Here is a 17,075-nt window from a genome sequence, read left to right as displayed (position 1 = left end):
CGCGAAACGAAATTAATCGCTAGCGAAATCTAAATGATTCTTCACGGCGATAATAAATATATTTAAACAGCTGTCCCCTTTCATCATTTCTCTCAAATATTTATAAGTTTACCTTTTATAGGCTTGATTAAGTAAATTGAGTAGCGAATAATTTAGCATCGCAAGAGGCGAACCGTGTTTACTATAAATGTAGTCAGCCTAATTTCTTTAATTTTTTTAATAAAACCTTAAATTTAAAATATCAAATTAAGGAAACATATGGACAATTTATTTTTTTATAAAAAGAATAATTTTCAATTATATCATTTAAAATAAATAAATTCGTTTTAAATAAAAACAACGGTTAAAGAACCATTTAAACCATATGTGTTTGTAACAGTTCTATTCTTTCTATTTTTTAAAGATTTGATTTTAACGGTTAAGTTACGAATAAAATTATTACGGTTTATCATGGTTTCAATGACACCCTTGCTCATGAGTTTTCAAAATTAACTGAGATATATCATTAGTTATGAATGAGCCCACAAAATGACGTGAATAGGATGTCATTGAATTGTAAAATCATAATATGGGTTAGAATTGCCTTTATGATATGGCGATGGTTAATATGATTTTAGGGGTTAGAACCGACCAAATTTTTTGGGCAGATTTGGTTCGGATTCAAAACAAGATCAAAATTGTAATTAGTCAATTTAATATGGGTTCGAAAAAAATAAGTTCGGTTAAGGTTCAGTTTGTGTCCAGAAACGTCAATTATTTTAAAATATTTAATTTTTGAAAATCTAAAAAAAATATTTTTTTAAGTGTATACACATGCAATTTTATTTTCAATACTAAAGCAAAATACTTTATAATGTCATAAATATTGATTATATAATTTGAAAATATTTATTTAAAATCATGAACCTTACTAGAAAAGGACTATTCAGGGTCGAGTCCCATCAAAATTTTATAGAGATTTAAAATTATATAAATTAAAAAAAATTTCCCATTATCAATTAAATTAATATAACTAAAGATGGAATTGTAAATTATAATAAAATTAATATATTTGGTATTTATATCAAATTGTAGTGCTATAAACGTCACTTTAAAAGAGAAACGCTTTACCATTACTTGTTAACTTGTGACAAAAAAAGAACGAGCGATACTGGCTTTTCAAAAAAGTAACACGTTACTTAAAAAATTAAGTATTATATATAAAAAAATCCCCATATATTATATAAATTAAAATTATGCTAAAAATAATACAGATAATAAATGAGCTCTCAGTACACGACTTTCGCCGTGCTAAACACACGTTCAACTAACGCAGAGGATGGGATGCTTGTATTATATTAGATAAATAAAAATTTTAATTGGGGGATTTATTAAAAATTAAGGAATAATCTTTATTTTGAAAAAAGCTTAGTTTTCATCTTCAAAAGTAGTTTCATTCCGATTCTTTCAAATTTTTTTTTACCTTTCTTGTTTTTTAAAGGAATCAAATCTGCTTTTTCTTTGTTAAGATCTTTTCTCAAACAGGATATAAGTTCAAGCTTCCTTTCTTGACATCTAATTTTACCATGGCTTATCTGATTTAAATAGCTGGTAAAGTAATAATATATATTCATCTTTATAGATGTGTTTCGCATCTAGTGAAATAAAATAATACCAAAATATAAATTGTAAGCAATCAACTTTATACCTTTTATCTTTGTCTTGCAGGATTGCATTAATAAGTGGATTACAAAATGAAATTATTTAATTCCATTGTTTTAATATTATAATAGTTAGCGCGGGAGTGAGATTTCAATGCATTTTTTCTTTTCACTTTAAATAACCATACCATATTCATCTATGAACGACTTGTCATTATATGAATATCTATGTAATTTGTATTTATCACGTCAAATTTATGGCCAAGACCATCTATTAATTTCACGAAGTTATAGAAAGAGTTCAATCTTGCTATAACTAGTTCAATCAGTTATATTGCCATTTTTCCAGTCTAGAGGATGCCCAAGGTTATTCAACAATTGGGGTTAAAATATTTGAGTTGGGACACAATTTACACAGTAACCTTATTTATTTTTTTATTGGTTTAAAAAATGTTTTATATCATCTTCATCTGAAGAAAATGTTCAATTGACATAATATTCTTTATAATATAAATTATAATATTAGAAAATAAGAATATAAATTAACATACATTAATTGATTCAATATTAATAAGATTAACAACCTTGACTAAGAATTTAATAACGAAAATTTAAAGTAAAAATGAGGAATTTGGTGGTTGATGTGAATTAATAACTCGGTTTAAATTATTTATATTTTAACAAAACTAGTTCCTACAAATCTAAAAATTATTGCGGGTGTTTATAAAATTATACTGGGCTTAAATATTTTCTGTGTTAAGATATTAAAATTTATAGTATTAAAAAAATATATATTAATGAATTTTAATACCGTACAAATTATTTATTACTTATATTGTTCAATTTTAATTTACCCTAGCATATACCCTTATATGCCCACCCCAGTCCCCCACCCGATCATAGGCGTCGCTAGCCTTTACAATCTCAGGGGGCTTAATTAAAAAGAATTTTATGACCCCATATATTGAGGGCCTTCGGCCGGGTTTTATATAATTATACTTTTTTAATTTAAATTTGCAAACTCTGAACAATTATTCTGAATTTCATCTTTTGTCATTTATTATGCATGCAAATAATGAAAGTAAAATAATACAAGACTATCGAAATATAATATTTTTTAATACAAAATATTTATCCATTTATTACAATATTAAATATTTTCGATTTAATAATATAAAAAAATTTCTGTCTAAAGAATTACAAGTGATAAAAAAAGGTTAGCCTCAATTTTTAATGGTTTTTAAAAACAACTCAGGGCGATATAATTCTTAATCTACATTGACAAAAGGTCATTAAACTAATATAACATTGTATTACCATTTTAGACAATGTTTTATAGAATTGACTAATAAGGAAAATTTTGCAGGCCTAACCAAATCAATAATTCTTAAATAGGATAAACGACTAATCCAAATCATAAGACTATATGGGTTAATAATAGTTACAGCCAAGTCAACGTATAGAAATTTTCTAATGTTAAATAATAGTGATTATACCTTTCGGTCAAAATTTTATTTTAACATTTTTTTTATATATATCATTTTAATGTGACATTTTTTTATTCACTTTGTATTTAAATTTAATCGGTGGAGATTTTATATTAACATTTTTTTTTGATACATCAATTTGTATTAGTTATTTTTTTTATTATTGTTTAAAAAAAAGATATATAAAGAGATAAAAAAAAATGTTAATGATCTTTTTTGAGAAAAATAAAAATGTAATTATTTATCGTATAATAAAATTTAAATTATGATTAAAAATAAAATGATAATCAAATAATAAATGTGGATATCAATACAATGTCAACATCTAAATACCAATTGCTAAATGCCGACCAAATTTTATTAAAATATAATAAGACCCTTTTTATTTAACATATCGTCGGCCTAGAATTGGAGTGCTTCACTTGCGTAAATGTTAAAAATGAGAAAATTTTCATTAAAGTTTAAAATCAAATATAGGAATAACTTTTTGATCAATTTTGACAGAGCTATAACTTTGGCAAAAATTAAAATTGTAATCTAGTTTTTATTTTTATATATATTGAGAATAAATAAGTTATTATCCAGTCGAGGAGAGCACTTCAATTCTAGACCGACGATATATTATTACGGTATCACGTGGTCGAGTCCTGCCTCCTATTATATCATCCCACAAGGATTGAACCACCAAGTTGGAATAAGAGAAATAAAGATGATCTTGATGGGGTTCTAATTCATAACCATCTGATTGGTAAGCGACGCTCTTGCCGATAAGAATACAGATTTTTTAAAAAATGATTTGGTAGTACCCTATCCAAATGAAAAATAAACAAAATACAAATTTGATAGGTACTACCTTGAGGCAGTATCTATCATTAATCGACTATATGGTGGTTAGACCGAGATGACATTATGAAGCTAGATGAGTAATCGAGAAAATTATTGTGAGACATAAAATTTCTAAAAGATTATCTTCTATTTTTGATGTTTTTTAAACAACTAGACAGTTATTGCTCATTTAAATTATGCAATCATATGCTCAGCAGCAGCAGTGTCCCCTACAACGGGGGGGGGGCTCCGAAGCAACTGCTTCAGTAAATTTCAGTAGGGGTACCTTTTTTTAAAGAATTTTTTTTTTAAATTTTTTTTTAACCCCCCCCCCCCCCCACTTAATATTTAATTTAATATATATTGACGGAAATTTTGGTCGATGTTTAGTAAATTAGGTTGTTATTAGAGATTTTCCAATTTTAAAATATGCCTAAAAATATTAACCAAAGAAAATACAAAATTAAAAATTGCAAATCGCATAATATAAGAGATGATAAATAGATAGATCACATTAGAAAAAGACATGGTGGGCTTAATTTTAACGATATAAAGAAAAGCTTTGAAATAGTAGCTTTATGTCATTGATAGATCCATAAAATTACTAAATAATATAATATATCAAATAAAATTTTTTATAAAGTGAGTAATTTTAATTTAATTATCTTAATAAAAGTAAAATATAATTATAAAACCATTGATAAAATTAAATCAAAAATTAAAAAAATATTAAAGCATAATATAAACAGTGGAATATTATATGTCGTAGATTTACATATATCTAATTATCAAATGACAATCAAGTAATTTTTACCAATATAGCGAATTATATATTTTACAGAAAACTATAAAATATTCATAAGGACACCAGAAAATATCTTTTAAAGACATTGTGGGATGAATAATATGAAGATGAAATTTTAATAATATTTTAACTTAAAATAAATAGATGGCGTTAAATAATTGAATGCAAATTGTTGCTCAAGAGCATTGATTAGTAAAATTTGTTACATTATTAACTGTAATATATTCTCTAACTGTCAAATATGTCTGTAAAAGTGGAATTTTACCTAGTATTTTATAACTAATTCTATATAATAGAGTAAAATCAACTATATGTCTACTTACTTTTTATAAATAAATTTCTTAAAATTGTTTGGATTAAATTATTACCATGCTCTTATATTAAGGTATATACAATACAAGTAATTTAATTCCCCCCCCCCACCCCTTATGAAAATCCTGGCTACGCCTATGGAACAAACCTATTAGAAATTAAATTTAGTACTCAATTCGTTTTAAACGAATTATATCTTATTTGTTAAATATTTATTAACATAAGATTTTAAAATTACTCTTTGTTAAATGGTTAATTTTTTAAATTATTTATAATTTAACAATAAATATTTTTATATTAAAGCTTACCTCAATTTTTTATATTTGATATTGATAGAAGATGTCGTTATTTGGCATTCACTCAGATGGGTCAAGATTTGGTATTGAATTTAGATCAAAAATATTTTGTAGGAACTTGTCAATTCAAAGTCTTTATTTGCAATTACAAATACAATATTTCAATTTTAAACCTGAAATTTTTGTCGATAAAATTTATAAATGGTAGCATAACGAGAATTTTTTTTTTATGCAACAATCATATTTACTCCAACCAATTTATACTCCCTACCATATGCCCCATGTGTAATGGAGTCATACTAGATCCCCTCTCCCATTTTAGCACGTATTTAAGCAAAAAATATAATAAAATAAATTAAAGTGATTATTCAAGTTATTTGGAATAATTAATCATATTTAAAATAGAATGATATGATTATTCAAGATTGAATAAAATGAATATTCGAATTAGTGATCTGCATCGGGCTTAATTTTTCAAGCCCGGCCGAAATTTTTAAAAAAAATTTTGCCAGGCCCGGCCCAAACCCGAGATTTTTTTAAAAAATTTTGCCAGGCCCGGCCCAAACACGAGATTTTTTTAAAAAATGTTGCCGGCCCGGCCCGAACCTGAAATTATTTTTGAAAAAATTTACTGGCCCGGCCTGAATTTATTATAAATATAGAAATTAATTTTTATAAATAATTCAAAATAAATGATATATGTTATATGGTGTCTAGTAGAGGTGGGCGCGAGCCTAATTTTTTATTCACGACCCGCCCGCTCACGGTGGCTATAAAAAAAATTCACGCCCATTCACGCTTACCATTAAAAAAATTTCGACCCGACCCGCCCGCTCACGACAAGCAATATTTTGATTCACGCCCATCACGCCCGAAAATTCACGGTGTTTTTAAATTTTTCAAAACTATTGCTATAATTTTACACTTTTTGAATTCATTATATTATTTCTCTAATTTCATAATCCATATTAATAACAAAAAATAAATATAATCTATAAATCGAAATTTATTTAGAAAAAAAAGAATGTCCATCTTTTTTTTATTTCAATTGTGTACGCCTTTCCTCTAATAAGAGATCGGCTACACAAAATAACTTTTCACTAGAAGCCAAACTTGCAGCTGACAAATTTTACTTGATAATTTTCTCAAAAAAGGAAATGAATATTCCTGCTTCCAAAACTTCAAAATATTGTCGTTATTTATCTTATATGAATCTTTTAAGTTCATCCTCAGAGCTTTCATCGGTAATGTTGATGCTTCATCAGAATCATCTAGAAATTCACTAAATTTTAGAATATACGGTCTTTTATGAGTGTAGGATGAATTAGGAAAGTGATAGTTGGTTATGACCATTTAGAATATACAGTTTTTTATGAGTTTAGGATAAGTTAGGAAAGTTATAAATGATAGTTGGCATCGACTTATGCATATCATTTAATTTTTTATCATTCAGAATTTTTATGATTGTTTTATATATATCATTTTAAAAACTTAAGTCTTTTGAAATTCGGATCTAGAATTAAGTCTACCTTATGTAGTGGCTGCATAATAATCTTTTAAAAGAAATCTTGTTCTGTATTTTAAGGTTTTGATTTTTATTGTATCACGTTTAGAAGGTTAACAAAATTTTATTAATTTTTGTTTCCATAGAAAAACTTTATTTATTGTGGGACGAGAATGTGCTCTCAGATTATACGAGCATTCTTTAAATATTGATAAAAATTTATCTAACTCGCGTATGATACTGATATCAATTGTGGCTAATCTATTTAATTTTAGCTTGCTAAACAAGTACACCTGTATTTTAGAATATAATTTTAAGAAACTCTGTATCATGATATATACAGAGTTTCATCTCGTTATTCTCGCTATTACATCTTGTTTAAGGGTGTGGCTTAGTTTGATATTAGCTGTAGATTGTTTGAAATATTGTACTATTTTTTTATACCATTTATATTTAAAGCTATTTCAGTTAAACAATTGTCAAAAATATAATGCATAATATTATTTAGTATATGTCATATACATGCTAGCGTTTCGTCATCTTTGAATGCACTTATAAGATTTGCTCCGTTATCACTCACAATACATTTATTTATTTTCTACTTCTGTATATTCTTCTAAAATTGAATTGACTACACTTTTAATTTTGACGCTTTTTTCATCCATTGCCCTTGTGCCCAAAACAAATGTTTTTAATTAAAATCCTTAATGATAATATGTCCTATAATGGTTAAAAAACTTAGATTTTTATAGTCATCCGTCTAAATATCAGTGATTATGGACAATGATCATGCTTTTAATCTTAAATTTTATTTCATGGTATATTTTTGGACCTATAGTATTCATAAGAGTTTTCCGGTTCACAACTTTTATATTTTGTTATATGTAACACCAACATTTATCTCTTGGCCTAGCTTTAATCCTTCACTTTCTTTTGCATTTAAAGATTTAAGATCTTTACAAATAAAATATAACTGACTTTTCTGTAAAAAGTTTGAGCAAAATTTAGCATAAGGTCTCGCGATAAAAAACACCTAAACATAAAAAGAAAATAGGACTAACAAAATGATGCCGGATGTTGTATATAAAATGCGGAAGATTTTTAGTTTTCATAAATTATTCTTTTTAAAAAAAGAACTAAATTAAATAAGAAATTATATAATATAATTAAAAAATTGCAAATTTATAATTATAAAATTGCAAATTTATATTTATAAAAAAACAATTTTAAAAATTAAAATTTCCGTGATTCACGGGAAATTTATGTTCACGCCCGATCACGCACGGGGAAAATTTTAAAAAGGTCCGTCACGCCCAGTCACGCCTTGGAATTTAAAATTTATTCACACTCATGCCGTGACCCATTTCACGTCCCGCGCCCACCTCTAGTGTCTAGTTCCTCTAAATATAATCAAATATTTTTATTTTACATAAAAAGTTCAACATAAAATTGATAAATTTAGATATATTTAAAAAATTTTTATAAAAAATATTATGCCCGACCCAGCCCGAGCCCGATTTTTTGTAAAAAGATAGGCCCGACTGGCCGGGCCGGGTTTGGGCAGGTTCGGGTCAGGTACGGATCGGGTTCGGGCCGGGCCTACTTTTGCAGATTTCTAATTTGAATTATCCCAAATTGAGTAAAAACAACCATATATAAGATTAGAATAAGAAAGTGAATCAAGAGGAAATATTTATTGTATAAAATATAAAAAAATACCAAAAAAATATATTCTAAATTTATTTTAGTTTTAGCAAACTATCGTTCTATATAAATATACATAACATAATTATATTTGTTAATGTAATACATTTTTTTTACTTAAAAAAATTAATATATATTTAAAGAAATTTTAATAATGCGTTCATTTCATTTTATTTCCCTCCACTTTAAAAAATTTTCGTGGAATATTTATATTTTATAGAAAATCAACATCGGAAATCTTTATTTTTTGTCAATTAAAGTCGGAATTATGCAGTTATTATTTTTTTAAATTTCGTTTTTATTTCATTCTTACTTAGTTTGTTTTCATATCAACATTCTCTATTATTTCCTATTTTTATTTCATTTAATATTTCATTATGTTCTATTTTATTATTTCGAATATCATATTTTATTTTATAATTTGCGCTAATTCAAATATAAATGTTTTGCATAACAACTTTTCACTCTTGTATGTAATAATTCTTTTCGTTAATTCGTAACCTGGGGGTTCCTCTGAATATAAATTTTGATTTCAGAAACAATAATATCCGTTCATAATTTATTTCATTTTAATATAAATTATTTCAATTTAAATTTGACGGATAAATAATTTTATGAGCACATTAATAATCAATAATGTTTGATGTCACATATCATTACCTTAGAATTAAGCAACTGAATATCTATAAAATAAATAGAGCTAGAAAAATACCTTAAAATTAGTTAGACTCAAATATATATAATAACCTCAAAATTTAATCAAAATTATAATGATTTTAATATATCATCAATCTTTATTTTTCAAGCAAATATTTAAAATTACCATTGAATATTTACATATATATTTACGTATTAAAAATCATGTATCCATATTTGTACACATGTTTTAAAAATTTATCAATGATTTTGTACATAGTTGTAATAGCACTTATGATTATTCTATTCTTGTTAATTAAATTTTTTGATGATATACATAGAAAGCACCCTAAAACGATTGGATTTTTCCACCCTTATGCAAATGATGGTGGTGGTGGAGAAAGAGTATTATGGTATGCCATAAATTCACTACAAAAAAAGTAATTAAAAAAACATATTTTATTTTATAATTCTTTTTATTTAGATATCCGGATTATAAATGCATTGTATACACTGGAGATCGGGAATCATCTTTTTATATTTTGGATAAAGTTCAAAAAAATTTTGGTATCAACATTGATGCAAAAAATATTCATTTTGTGTTTTTAAAACTCAGGCCTTTGATTGAATCAAAATATTACCCATTTTTTACTCTTCTAGGTCAAAGTTTAGGATCATTAATATTAGGAATTGAAGCACGACTTAAATATTGTCCAACTATATTAATTGATACTGCAGGGTTTTCATATGCTTTACCAACTTTTAAGTATATGGGCTCTGATTATATTGGATGTTATGTTCATTATCCTACAATAAGTAATGATATGATTAAAAAAGTGCAACATAAGGAAATTCAATACAACAATTCTGGTAAATTTGAAATTTAAAAATTAATATTATAATGTCATTAGCCTTTATTTCCAAATATCATATTGTAAGTGTAACAAAATTATATTATTACAAATTATTTGCTAAATTATATGGAATTATGGGTAGAAATGCAGATTTTATTTTTGTAAATTCATCTTGGACAAATGACCATATTCTAAATCTTTGGAACAAACAAAATAAAACATATATACTATATCCACCATGTGATACTAAAACATTTAGCCAATTAAATAATACCAGTGAAAATTGGGTTTTAAATGACACAGAAATAAATATTGTTTCAATAGGTCAATTCAGACCTGAAAAGGATCATGTTAAGCAATTAAAATCATTTAAAGTAATTTTATTAAGTGTCTAGTCTACTCAAATATTATAAATAAATTTATAAATATAGCTCTTGCTCAAAAGGATAGAATCGGCAAAAATACATCAAAAATATACAATAAGATTATCTCTCGTAGGCAGTGCTAGGCATAAAGAGGACATTAGTAGAATTGAAAAGCTTAAAGAATTGTGCTCATCATTGAACATAACTCAAAATGTTGATTTTAAAATAAATCTAAATTTTGATGATCTCAAGCTTAATCTCTCAAAGGCCCTTATTGGAATTCACACAATGTGGAATGAACATTTTGGAATAGGTTTTTAAAAAAAGAGTTTTATATGCTAAAAATTATGCTACAACTTTTAAATAGTTTAATTTAATATTATTTTTTAAGCATTTTTAATTTTTATGAGCCGCTCATGAACTAATTTCATGGCCCTTTTAACCCAAATTTACTCATCTTATATTGCAAGAGCATAATATGTTTATTAATTTTTAAGAGAATAATTGGGTTTTAAGTTTTTATTTGGTAAGCATATGAAAAATAATTATATTCAAATCTATTCATATTGGCACACAACTATTTGATAATTTTTTACACAGGTTTTTGGCATAGGTGGCAAGAATGCACCTACCCGATTTTTCAAGCTTTTTTAAAATATTTCCATGCACTCGCTATATTTGATTTAAAAAATTATGCCTCATATTAAAGCCGCGCAATTTGTGTGAATACCAAGGTTAAAGTCAATTTTTCAGAAAGAATAACGTCAAAATCACGTCGTGAAATTAGATTTTGACAGTTTTTATAGCAATTGCTTATATATATATAAGAATTGTGGAGATTAGATTTTATAGTCCAATAAAAGGCGCCAAATGCCATATTTTTATTTTAAAATGCGCTCGAATTAAGATCAAAGTTGGTCCCAGATATCAACGCAACTTTTAGTGTTGTTAAACGGTAACTCAATATTTCATCCAGAAAAATATTACGCAAGCTTGAAGATTTTGCTCATACAATGGTCTAGATATATATTATCCAAATTTCTAAAGTTAGACAATATTTTTCTGGCTAAAAAATTGAGTTAGCCATTTTAAAAAAATATGCTCAAAACGAGCCGTTTAACAACACTAGCCCCTGGTTGAATTGTAATATGATATTTAAGATGGAACTTCATCATTCGAATAATGAATGTTGACAATACCAGGGCAATATTTTCGGTTGTGGCACGTGGGAAAGTATTGAATGAGATTAGCATATAAATATATCTAACTATTTATCACTAATTTTTGGTTTTTAGTGAGGTACTAGGAATTTCCCTTTTCTGAGTGTGCCAACTCATTGTCAAATTATAAGGATGGTATAACAAATGTTTTGCAAGCTTGATAGGTATAAATCATTTTTCCGTGGTTATATTGCTATTGGAACTATGGGCTAGCTTTCTTATTTCCTTGACAAAATATTTGTCGTGAGGTATTTTTACTTGTGTAAGTTCCCTTTCCCAGAGATAAGGAATAGGAATAGCATTGAGGTTGCTATATCTATCCAATTTAAAGGAATATACAAGCGAAAACCATAGCAGCCAGTAAAAGGCAAGAGGCTTCTCATCAACAATTAAATATGCCGAAGGAGTAAAATATCGATAACTGTTTATATTGTTTCTCCGAATGTGTTTCTTATTGCGACAGAACGATCGTTAAGATCTCTTTGATATTATATGAAAAGTTTGCTAAAATAAATAATAATCACTCACTGTTGGCAACCCGATCTATAAATACTATTATAATTTGGGTTTAAAAAGAAGGCGTATCGGTAAATGATTAATTCTCATACAGGCTGATAATAATATAAGCCCCAAATCTTAAAGTTCCAAGGTTTTATAGGTTGCATTTGTGTGAATTTTATATTAGGCTTCCATCCATTTATTCATATAATAGCCAAAATATGTTGGTGGAATCAAGTTTGCCTTACTATTCTCCCTTTGGACCTTGTTATAAAATGAATTATATTTCGACTAGATTTTTTTTCTTTCTGAAACAACGATTGACATCTTTCTGCCAAATATGACCATTTCTTGCCTTAGGCTTCCTTATAATAGACGGGGAAATATCATTATAAGTGTTGTTAAAAAGTCCGATTTGGGTCGATTTTTCAAAACGGCCCGACTAAGATTTTAACTAAAATAATATTATGAAAGCATCGAGATTTGGCAAATAGATGTCCCAACATTTCTGCCAGCTATGTGTAAAATCTCTAGGCTTACATAATGTTATTTTGATTATAATCTTAATCGGGTCGTTTTTTAAAATCGACCCAAATCGGGCCTTTTAACAACGCTAATCATTATTTTAATCTATTATTAATCATTCTCATTTATATCTGATTCCAAAAAATCTTCCGCTGAATCAGATTTGCCCTCTATTAAATTTCGTAAAATTATTAAATTATAAATTTTTTTTATGAAAAAAATAATTACATGCATCTAATAGACCTGGAAATTATTTTTTAATATAAAGTTTAGAAACTAAATTTTGACCATTTTTAATTAAAAAAAAACAAATAATACTTCTATTTTAAAAATTGTTCCAGAGTGGTGGAAAATTGTTGAAATACAGAACCATATCTCTCTAAAACACCAATGTAAAGTAAATTAGGATTATATAATCCACCCTAAATTTAATATAATACATTCTTGGCTTATAAGCCACTCTTGTATCAAAGTCAAGGGTAATTGGGATTCACTATCTACGACTTTTTTATCCAAATTTAGTTCGTCAAGGTTAGTTCTGCCCAAGATAGCTCTCGAGAAATGAGATATAAATTATTTCTCAAATGAAAAACATTTGTCCACTGGCTTTCGATTTATTGGTTGAATAATTTCACATTTCAATTTTTCTACATTTGGGGAATGCTATTTAGAGTTTTGTACGGGTTGTCTGAAACCCGATCCGGGGCTCGCATATTTAAGACTTTTTTCTTGAGCTCGGGTGGAGCTGTAAGAGGCATCCCGATCCGAGACCCGAAAATTATATATTAGAAATATCCTCAATAATCATTTTGTTTCATCGAAATGTCAATCAGAATCACATCATCTAAATTATTTCATTTATTCATTTAAATATAATAATGTGATTGTGATTTGTATTGACTAGTTAAAACTTCATTACTTACATGCAGCATATTCTATCTGGTTTTAAATAAAATATATTATATTTAAACTCTATTTTTTTTAGTCAGTTTTGGGTCTGGCTGGAAGAAAATATTTGTCCTCGGGCACTAAATTCTTTTAAATTCGGGCTCGGGTCATGAAAAAATCACTTTGCTGGACTCTCTAGTGCTATCACATCTACAAAACATGTTAATTGCGGACTTTTCCTCGCCTTAAAAGCCTACCATCCCCTGCATTGTGAATATTATTTAATTGCCATTTCGTTATACTTCTATTATGGAACCCTTTTATCTTTTTACCAATTGTGATAGAAGACCAGACGGTGATCCGCTAATCTTATTGTCAAATTTTCCTTTGGTATGGCACTTGGCCTTTCCGCGAAATCTAACATATCCATTACTAAGATCGAAATTCCAAAAAGAAATAAATATTCTGATTTGAAGAATATCCTGCTTATTCGCCCGCCTCTCCGTCCCTCCCAATTATTACTAAACTTAGATATTTTGAGCAATGATACCCTTTCCACTAATTAACATTTTAGGAAAAACATTTAAAGAAAAGGTAATCCCAATATTACCAGCCAACATGTATCTATTGAAGTCTGCAACTCGAATTACTTGGCTCCTGGAAGGTTGGGGGGGGGGGGTGATTTTTATTATAAAAATTATAGGTTCATTCATTTGTTGGATATATCTTTAAATGTTATATAAAATCATTTTAATTTGATAAATTAAATAATTAATTTTAATATTGTTCCATAATAGGCATTGTTGAATGTATGGCCGCTGGATTGATCATGATTGCCAACAATTCCGGGGGTCCTAAGTTGGATATTATGAAGCCATTTAAAGGTTTTTATTTAATCGATTTGAAGAGTTTTATTTTTAAATAATAATACAGGTAACCCCGTAGGGTTTTTGGCTGACACCGAAGAAACTTACGCCGATACCATGTTCGATATCATAAATATGTCAGCGGAAGAACGGAATTACATCAGGCACAATGCTAGAGAAGCGGTTGGTGCAAAATTTTCTAATGAAATTTTCGAAAAACATTTTCTACAAATAATTTCGCCCTATATAGAAACAAGAATTAATAAAGCTTTGTAAATCAAATGTATACAAATTCCTTGCTTTTTTCTATCTTATGTATTATTATATAATAGGGATGAATAATAATAAATATCTATTTTTCAGGGGAAAAAAATAAGTTTTCTTTTGGAGGGGAGAAAAAACAACAATGGTTTTTTAAAATAATTTTTAAAATATACGCCTGATCATTTCGCCGGAAACAGATCTTTAAAAAATATAAATTACATTAGTGGATTTGGGGAGTTCTACTTGACAATTCTGCGAAACTTTTATAACGAAATCGTTATCGAGAAGACAATATAGCGAAAACTATTTTGCGAAACATGTATCGATAGGTCAATATTCGTGATAATTTGCTAATAGTGACTATTTTATTTTGAAACATTTATTTTTATGATCATATTAATTGAATAATATATATTTTTTTTTTAAAATAGGTACAAGATTGATTAAATGATAGTTTTTAATTTTCTTTTAACCTTAATAAATTTATATAATGATTAATGAACTTAGATTTGGCTTATAAAATTTATTATAATGTAATTTTTTTGCTATCCTATCCTATGCTTTTCCTCAAACTCTTATTTTCTAAGAATCGCGTACAAGAAACTCAGGCTTTATTTATATATTTATCATTGAGTTCTTTAATTGGACTTTAATCCTTACTGGCGAAATTGATATCTGTGCGCCTATATAATATTTATAAATTTATCAATCAGTTTTGCCCAGTCACTAACCCAAAAAGTTATAAGCTAAATAAAAACTATAACATTACTCTTTGGAGTTAAACTGTTTTTATTGACATCTAAGTGAAATAAGAGATTTCCCCCTATTCAAATATTTTTGAATCTTATGATTTTACGATCTTTAGAAATATTCTTGATCTTTTCTGTTTATATTTTTTAAAAAATTTGATAGGAGTCTAAATCAATAGACCCAGTTTAAGCACGAAGTTTGTCAAACTTTGGCGAGCATTAATTCTGAAGTTTAAGTCAATGATGTACTTTTTTTCTTCTTTTTTTAAAAAAAAAAAATTGTCAATTAGTGGGTTAAAAAAAATTTAAAACAATAGGCGGGAGAGCTTCCTCTAGTATATAATAATATCATTATTAGAGATCTGCTGTAGACCAGCAAGAAAAATTGTATAATTTAAAAAATACAGGCTGGACCTGAATATATTTTTTTTTAAATTATAATGGTCCGTGCCAATTTAAAAAAAAATCAATCTAAATTATATCAATTAATCAGTCGGAAAATCGTATATATAATGGATAGTGTTGCAAAACTGCTAACTCAAAAAACGAAAATCGGTTTAAATCGAGCATTTTAACAGCACTAATGACGTTTAATATTCATTTATTGCTTCAATAACTCTTCGAAACAATTTGCCAATATTGAAAACAAGAATTCGGACCGGGCCTAAATTTTAAAAGAGAAAATCCGAGCTTAAAAATGAAAATTTTTTAAAATGCCTAAATATTTATAATAATTGAAATATGAAATGCCTATTTTTATTTAAAAGTATATATTATAATTATTTTCAAATTATTTTTTAAGATAATGCCCAACTGTAGGGTAGACCAAGTCGGCATTAATTTTGTCAAAATCATCATAGCTAGAAAATAATGATAGTATAAGATTTTGCAAAATACCAATCGATATTTTAAACGCTTAGCTATAAATATACACAGCTATATTTTTTAAATATATAATAATTTTTTCTTTAAAAAAAGGTTTAGTAGAAGTGATTAGTCGGATTATAGATGGGGCTAGTCGAATCAAATGGTTTATTAGGCTTCCTATGAGACACAAAATATTTTCTTCAGATTTTTATATATGCGTTATTTATATAATATTATTTACAATTACAATTATAACAAATAACAAATAAAATAGCAATCTTTTTTGGCACAGGACACATGCGCATAACCTTTACATACTCTGCATTGAAACCAATATTCAAAATTATAAAATTTTATAGTCCTGATTACATATAATTAGGGCTGTGCCGATATTAAATATCGGATCGGTACCGATATTTCGCGTTTTCCAAAAATATCGGATCGGGCCGATACCTGTAAAGAACCGATCCGATCCAATTTATTTACTTTTCTATTTTTTGTTATTTTATTTTATGTATATTTATTTTACATTATTAAATTATTTTCTAAATAATTTTTATATTTTATTTCTTTTTTAAAATAGATTTATAATATTTTAAAAGTTTTTTTTTTATAAAAATAGAAAGGAACACCCAAAGTTTTATTTATTTTAAATCTTTTTAATTAACGCCTATTTTCTTATTTATACTTTAAATAAAAGAATTTTTTAAACATGGTATCCTGAAATATGGAAATAATTTACAAAAGACAAAGATAATTTTGCAAAATGC

General features: G+C 26.9%; 1 protein-coding gene across 2 annotated transcripts; it reads left to right on the top strand.

The window, feature by feature from the left end:
• Positions 1-9,444: 9,444 nt before the first annotated feature.
• On the top strand, positions 9,445-16,524 carry LOC135923969 (GDP-Man:Man(3)GlcNAc(2)-PP-Dol alpha-1,2-mannosyltransferase-like). Of its 2 annotated transcripts, XM_065459008.1 has the most exons (7): positions 9,445-9,649; positions 9,694-10,079; positions 10,121-10,437; positions 10,495-10,741; positions 14,357-14,443; positions 14,493-14,608; positions 16,417-16,524. In XM_065459008.1, the coding sequence occupies exons 1-7, from the start codon at positions 9,474-9,476 to the stop codon at positions 16,420-16,422; spliced, it is 1,335 nt and encodes a 444-aa protein (XP_065315080.1). In that variant the 5' UTR covers positions 9,445-9,473; the 3' UTR covers positions 16,423-16,524. The 2 variants fall into 2 exon arrangements, with proteins under 2 accessions (XP_065315080.1, XP_065315079.1); XM_065459007.1 differs by lacking the exon at positions 16,417-16,524 and having other exon boundaries at positions 14,493-14,782.
• The last annotated feature ends 551 nt before the right edge of the window (positions 16,525-17,075 follow it).

Source organism: Gordionus sp. m RMFG-2023, chromosome 2, assembly GCF_954871325.1.
Source record: "Gordionus sp. m RMFG-2023 chromosome 2, tfGorSpeb1-WG-v2, whole genome shotgun sequence".
Classification (NCBI taxonomy): Eukaryota; Metazoa; Nematomorpha; class Gordioida; order Chordodea; family Parachordodidae; genus Gordionus; species Gordionus sp. m RMFG-2023.
The sequence above is the reverse complement of the archived record's forward strand: the minus strand, read 5'-3'. Positions and strand labels throughout refer to the sequence as shown.

Coding starts and splice junctions, on each gene's coding strand:
- LOC135923969 (XM_065459007.1), top strand. CDS start 9,474: ATGATTTTGTACATAGTTGTAATAGCACTTATGATTATTCTATTCTTG. Junction 10,080..10,120: donor AATTCAATACAACAATTCTG/GTAAATTTGAAA, acceptor TAATGTCATTAG/CCTTTATTTCCAAATATCAT. Junction 10,742..14,356: donor GAATGAACATTTTGGAATAG/GTTTTTAAAAAA, acceptor GTTCCATAATAG/GCATTGTTGAATGTATGGCC.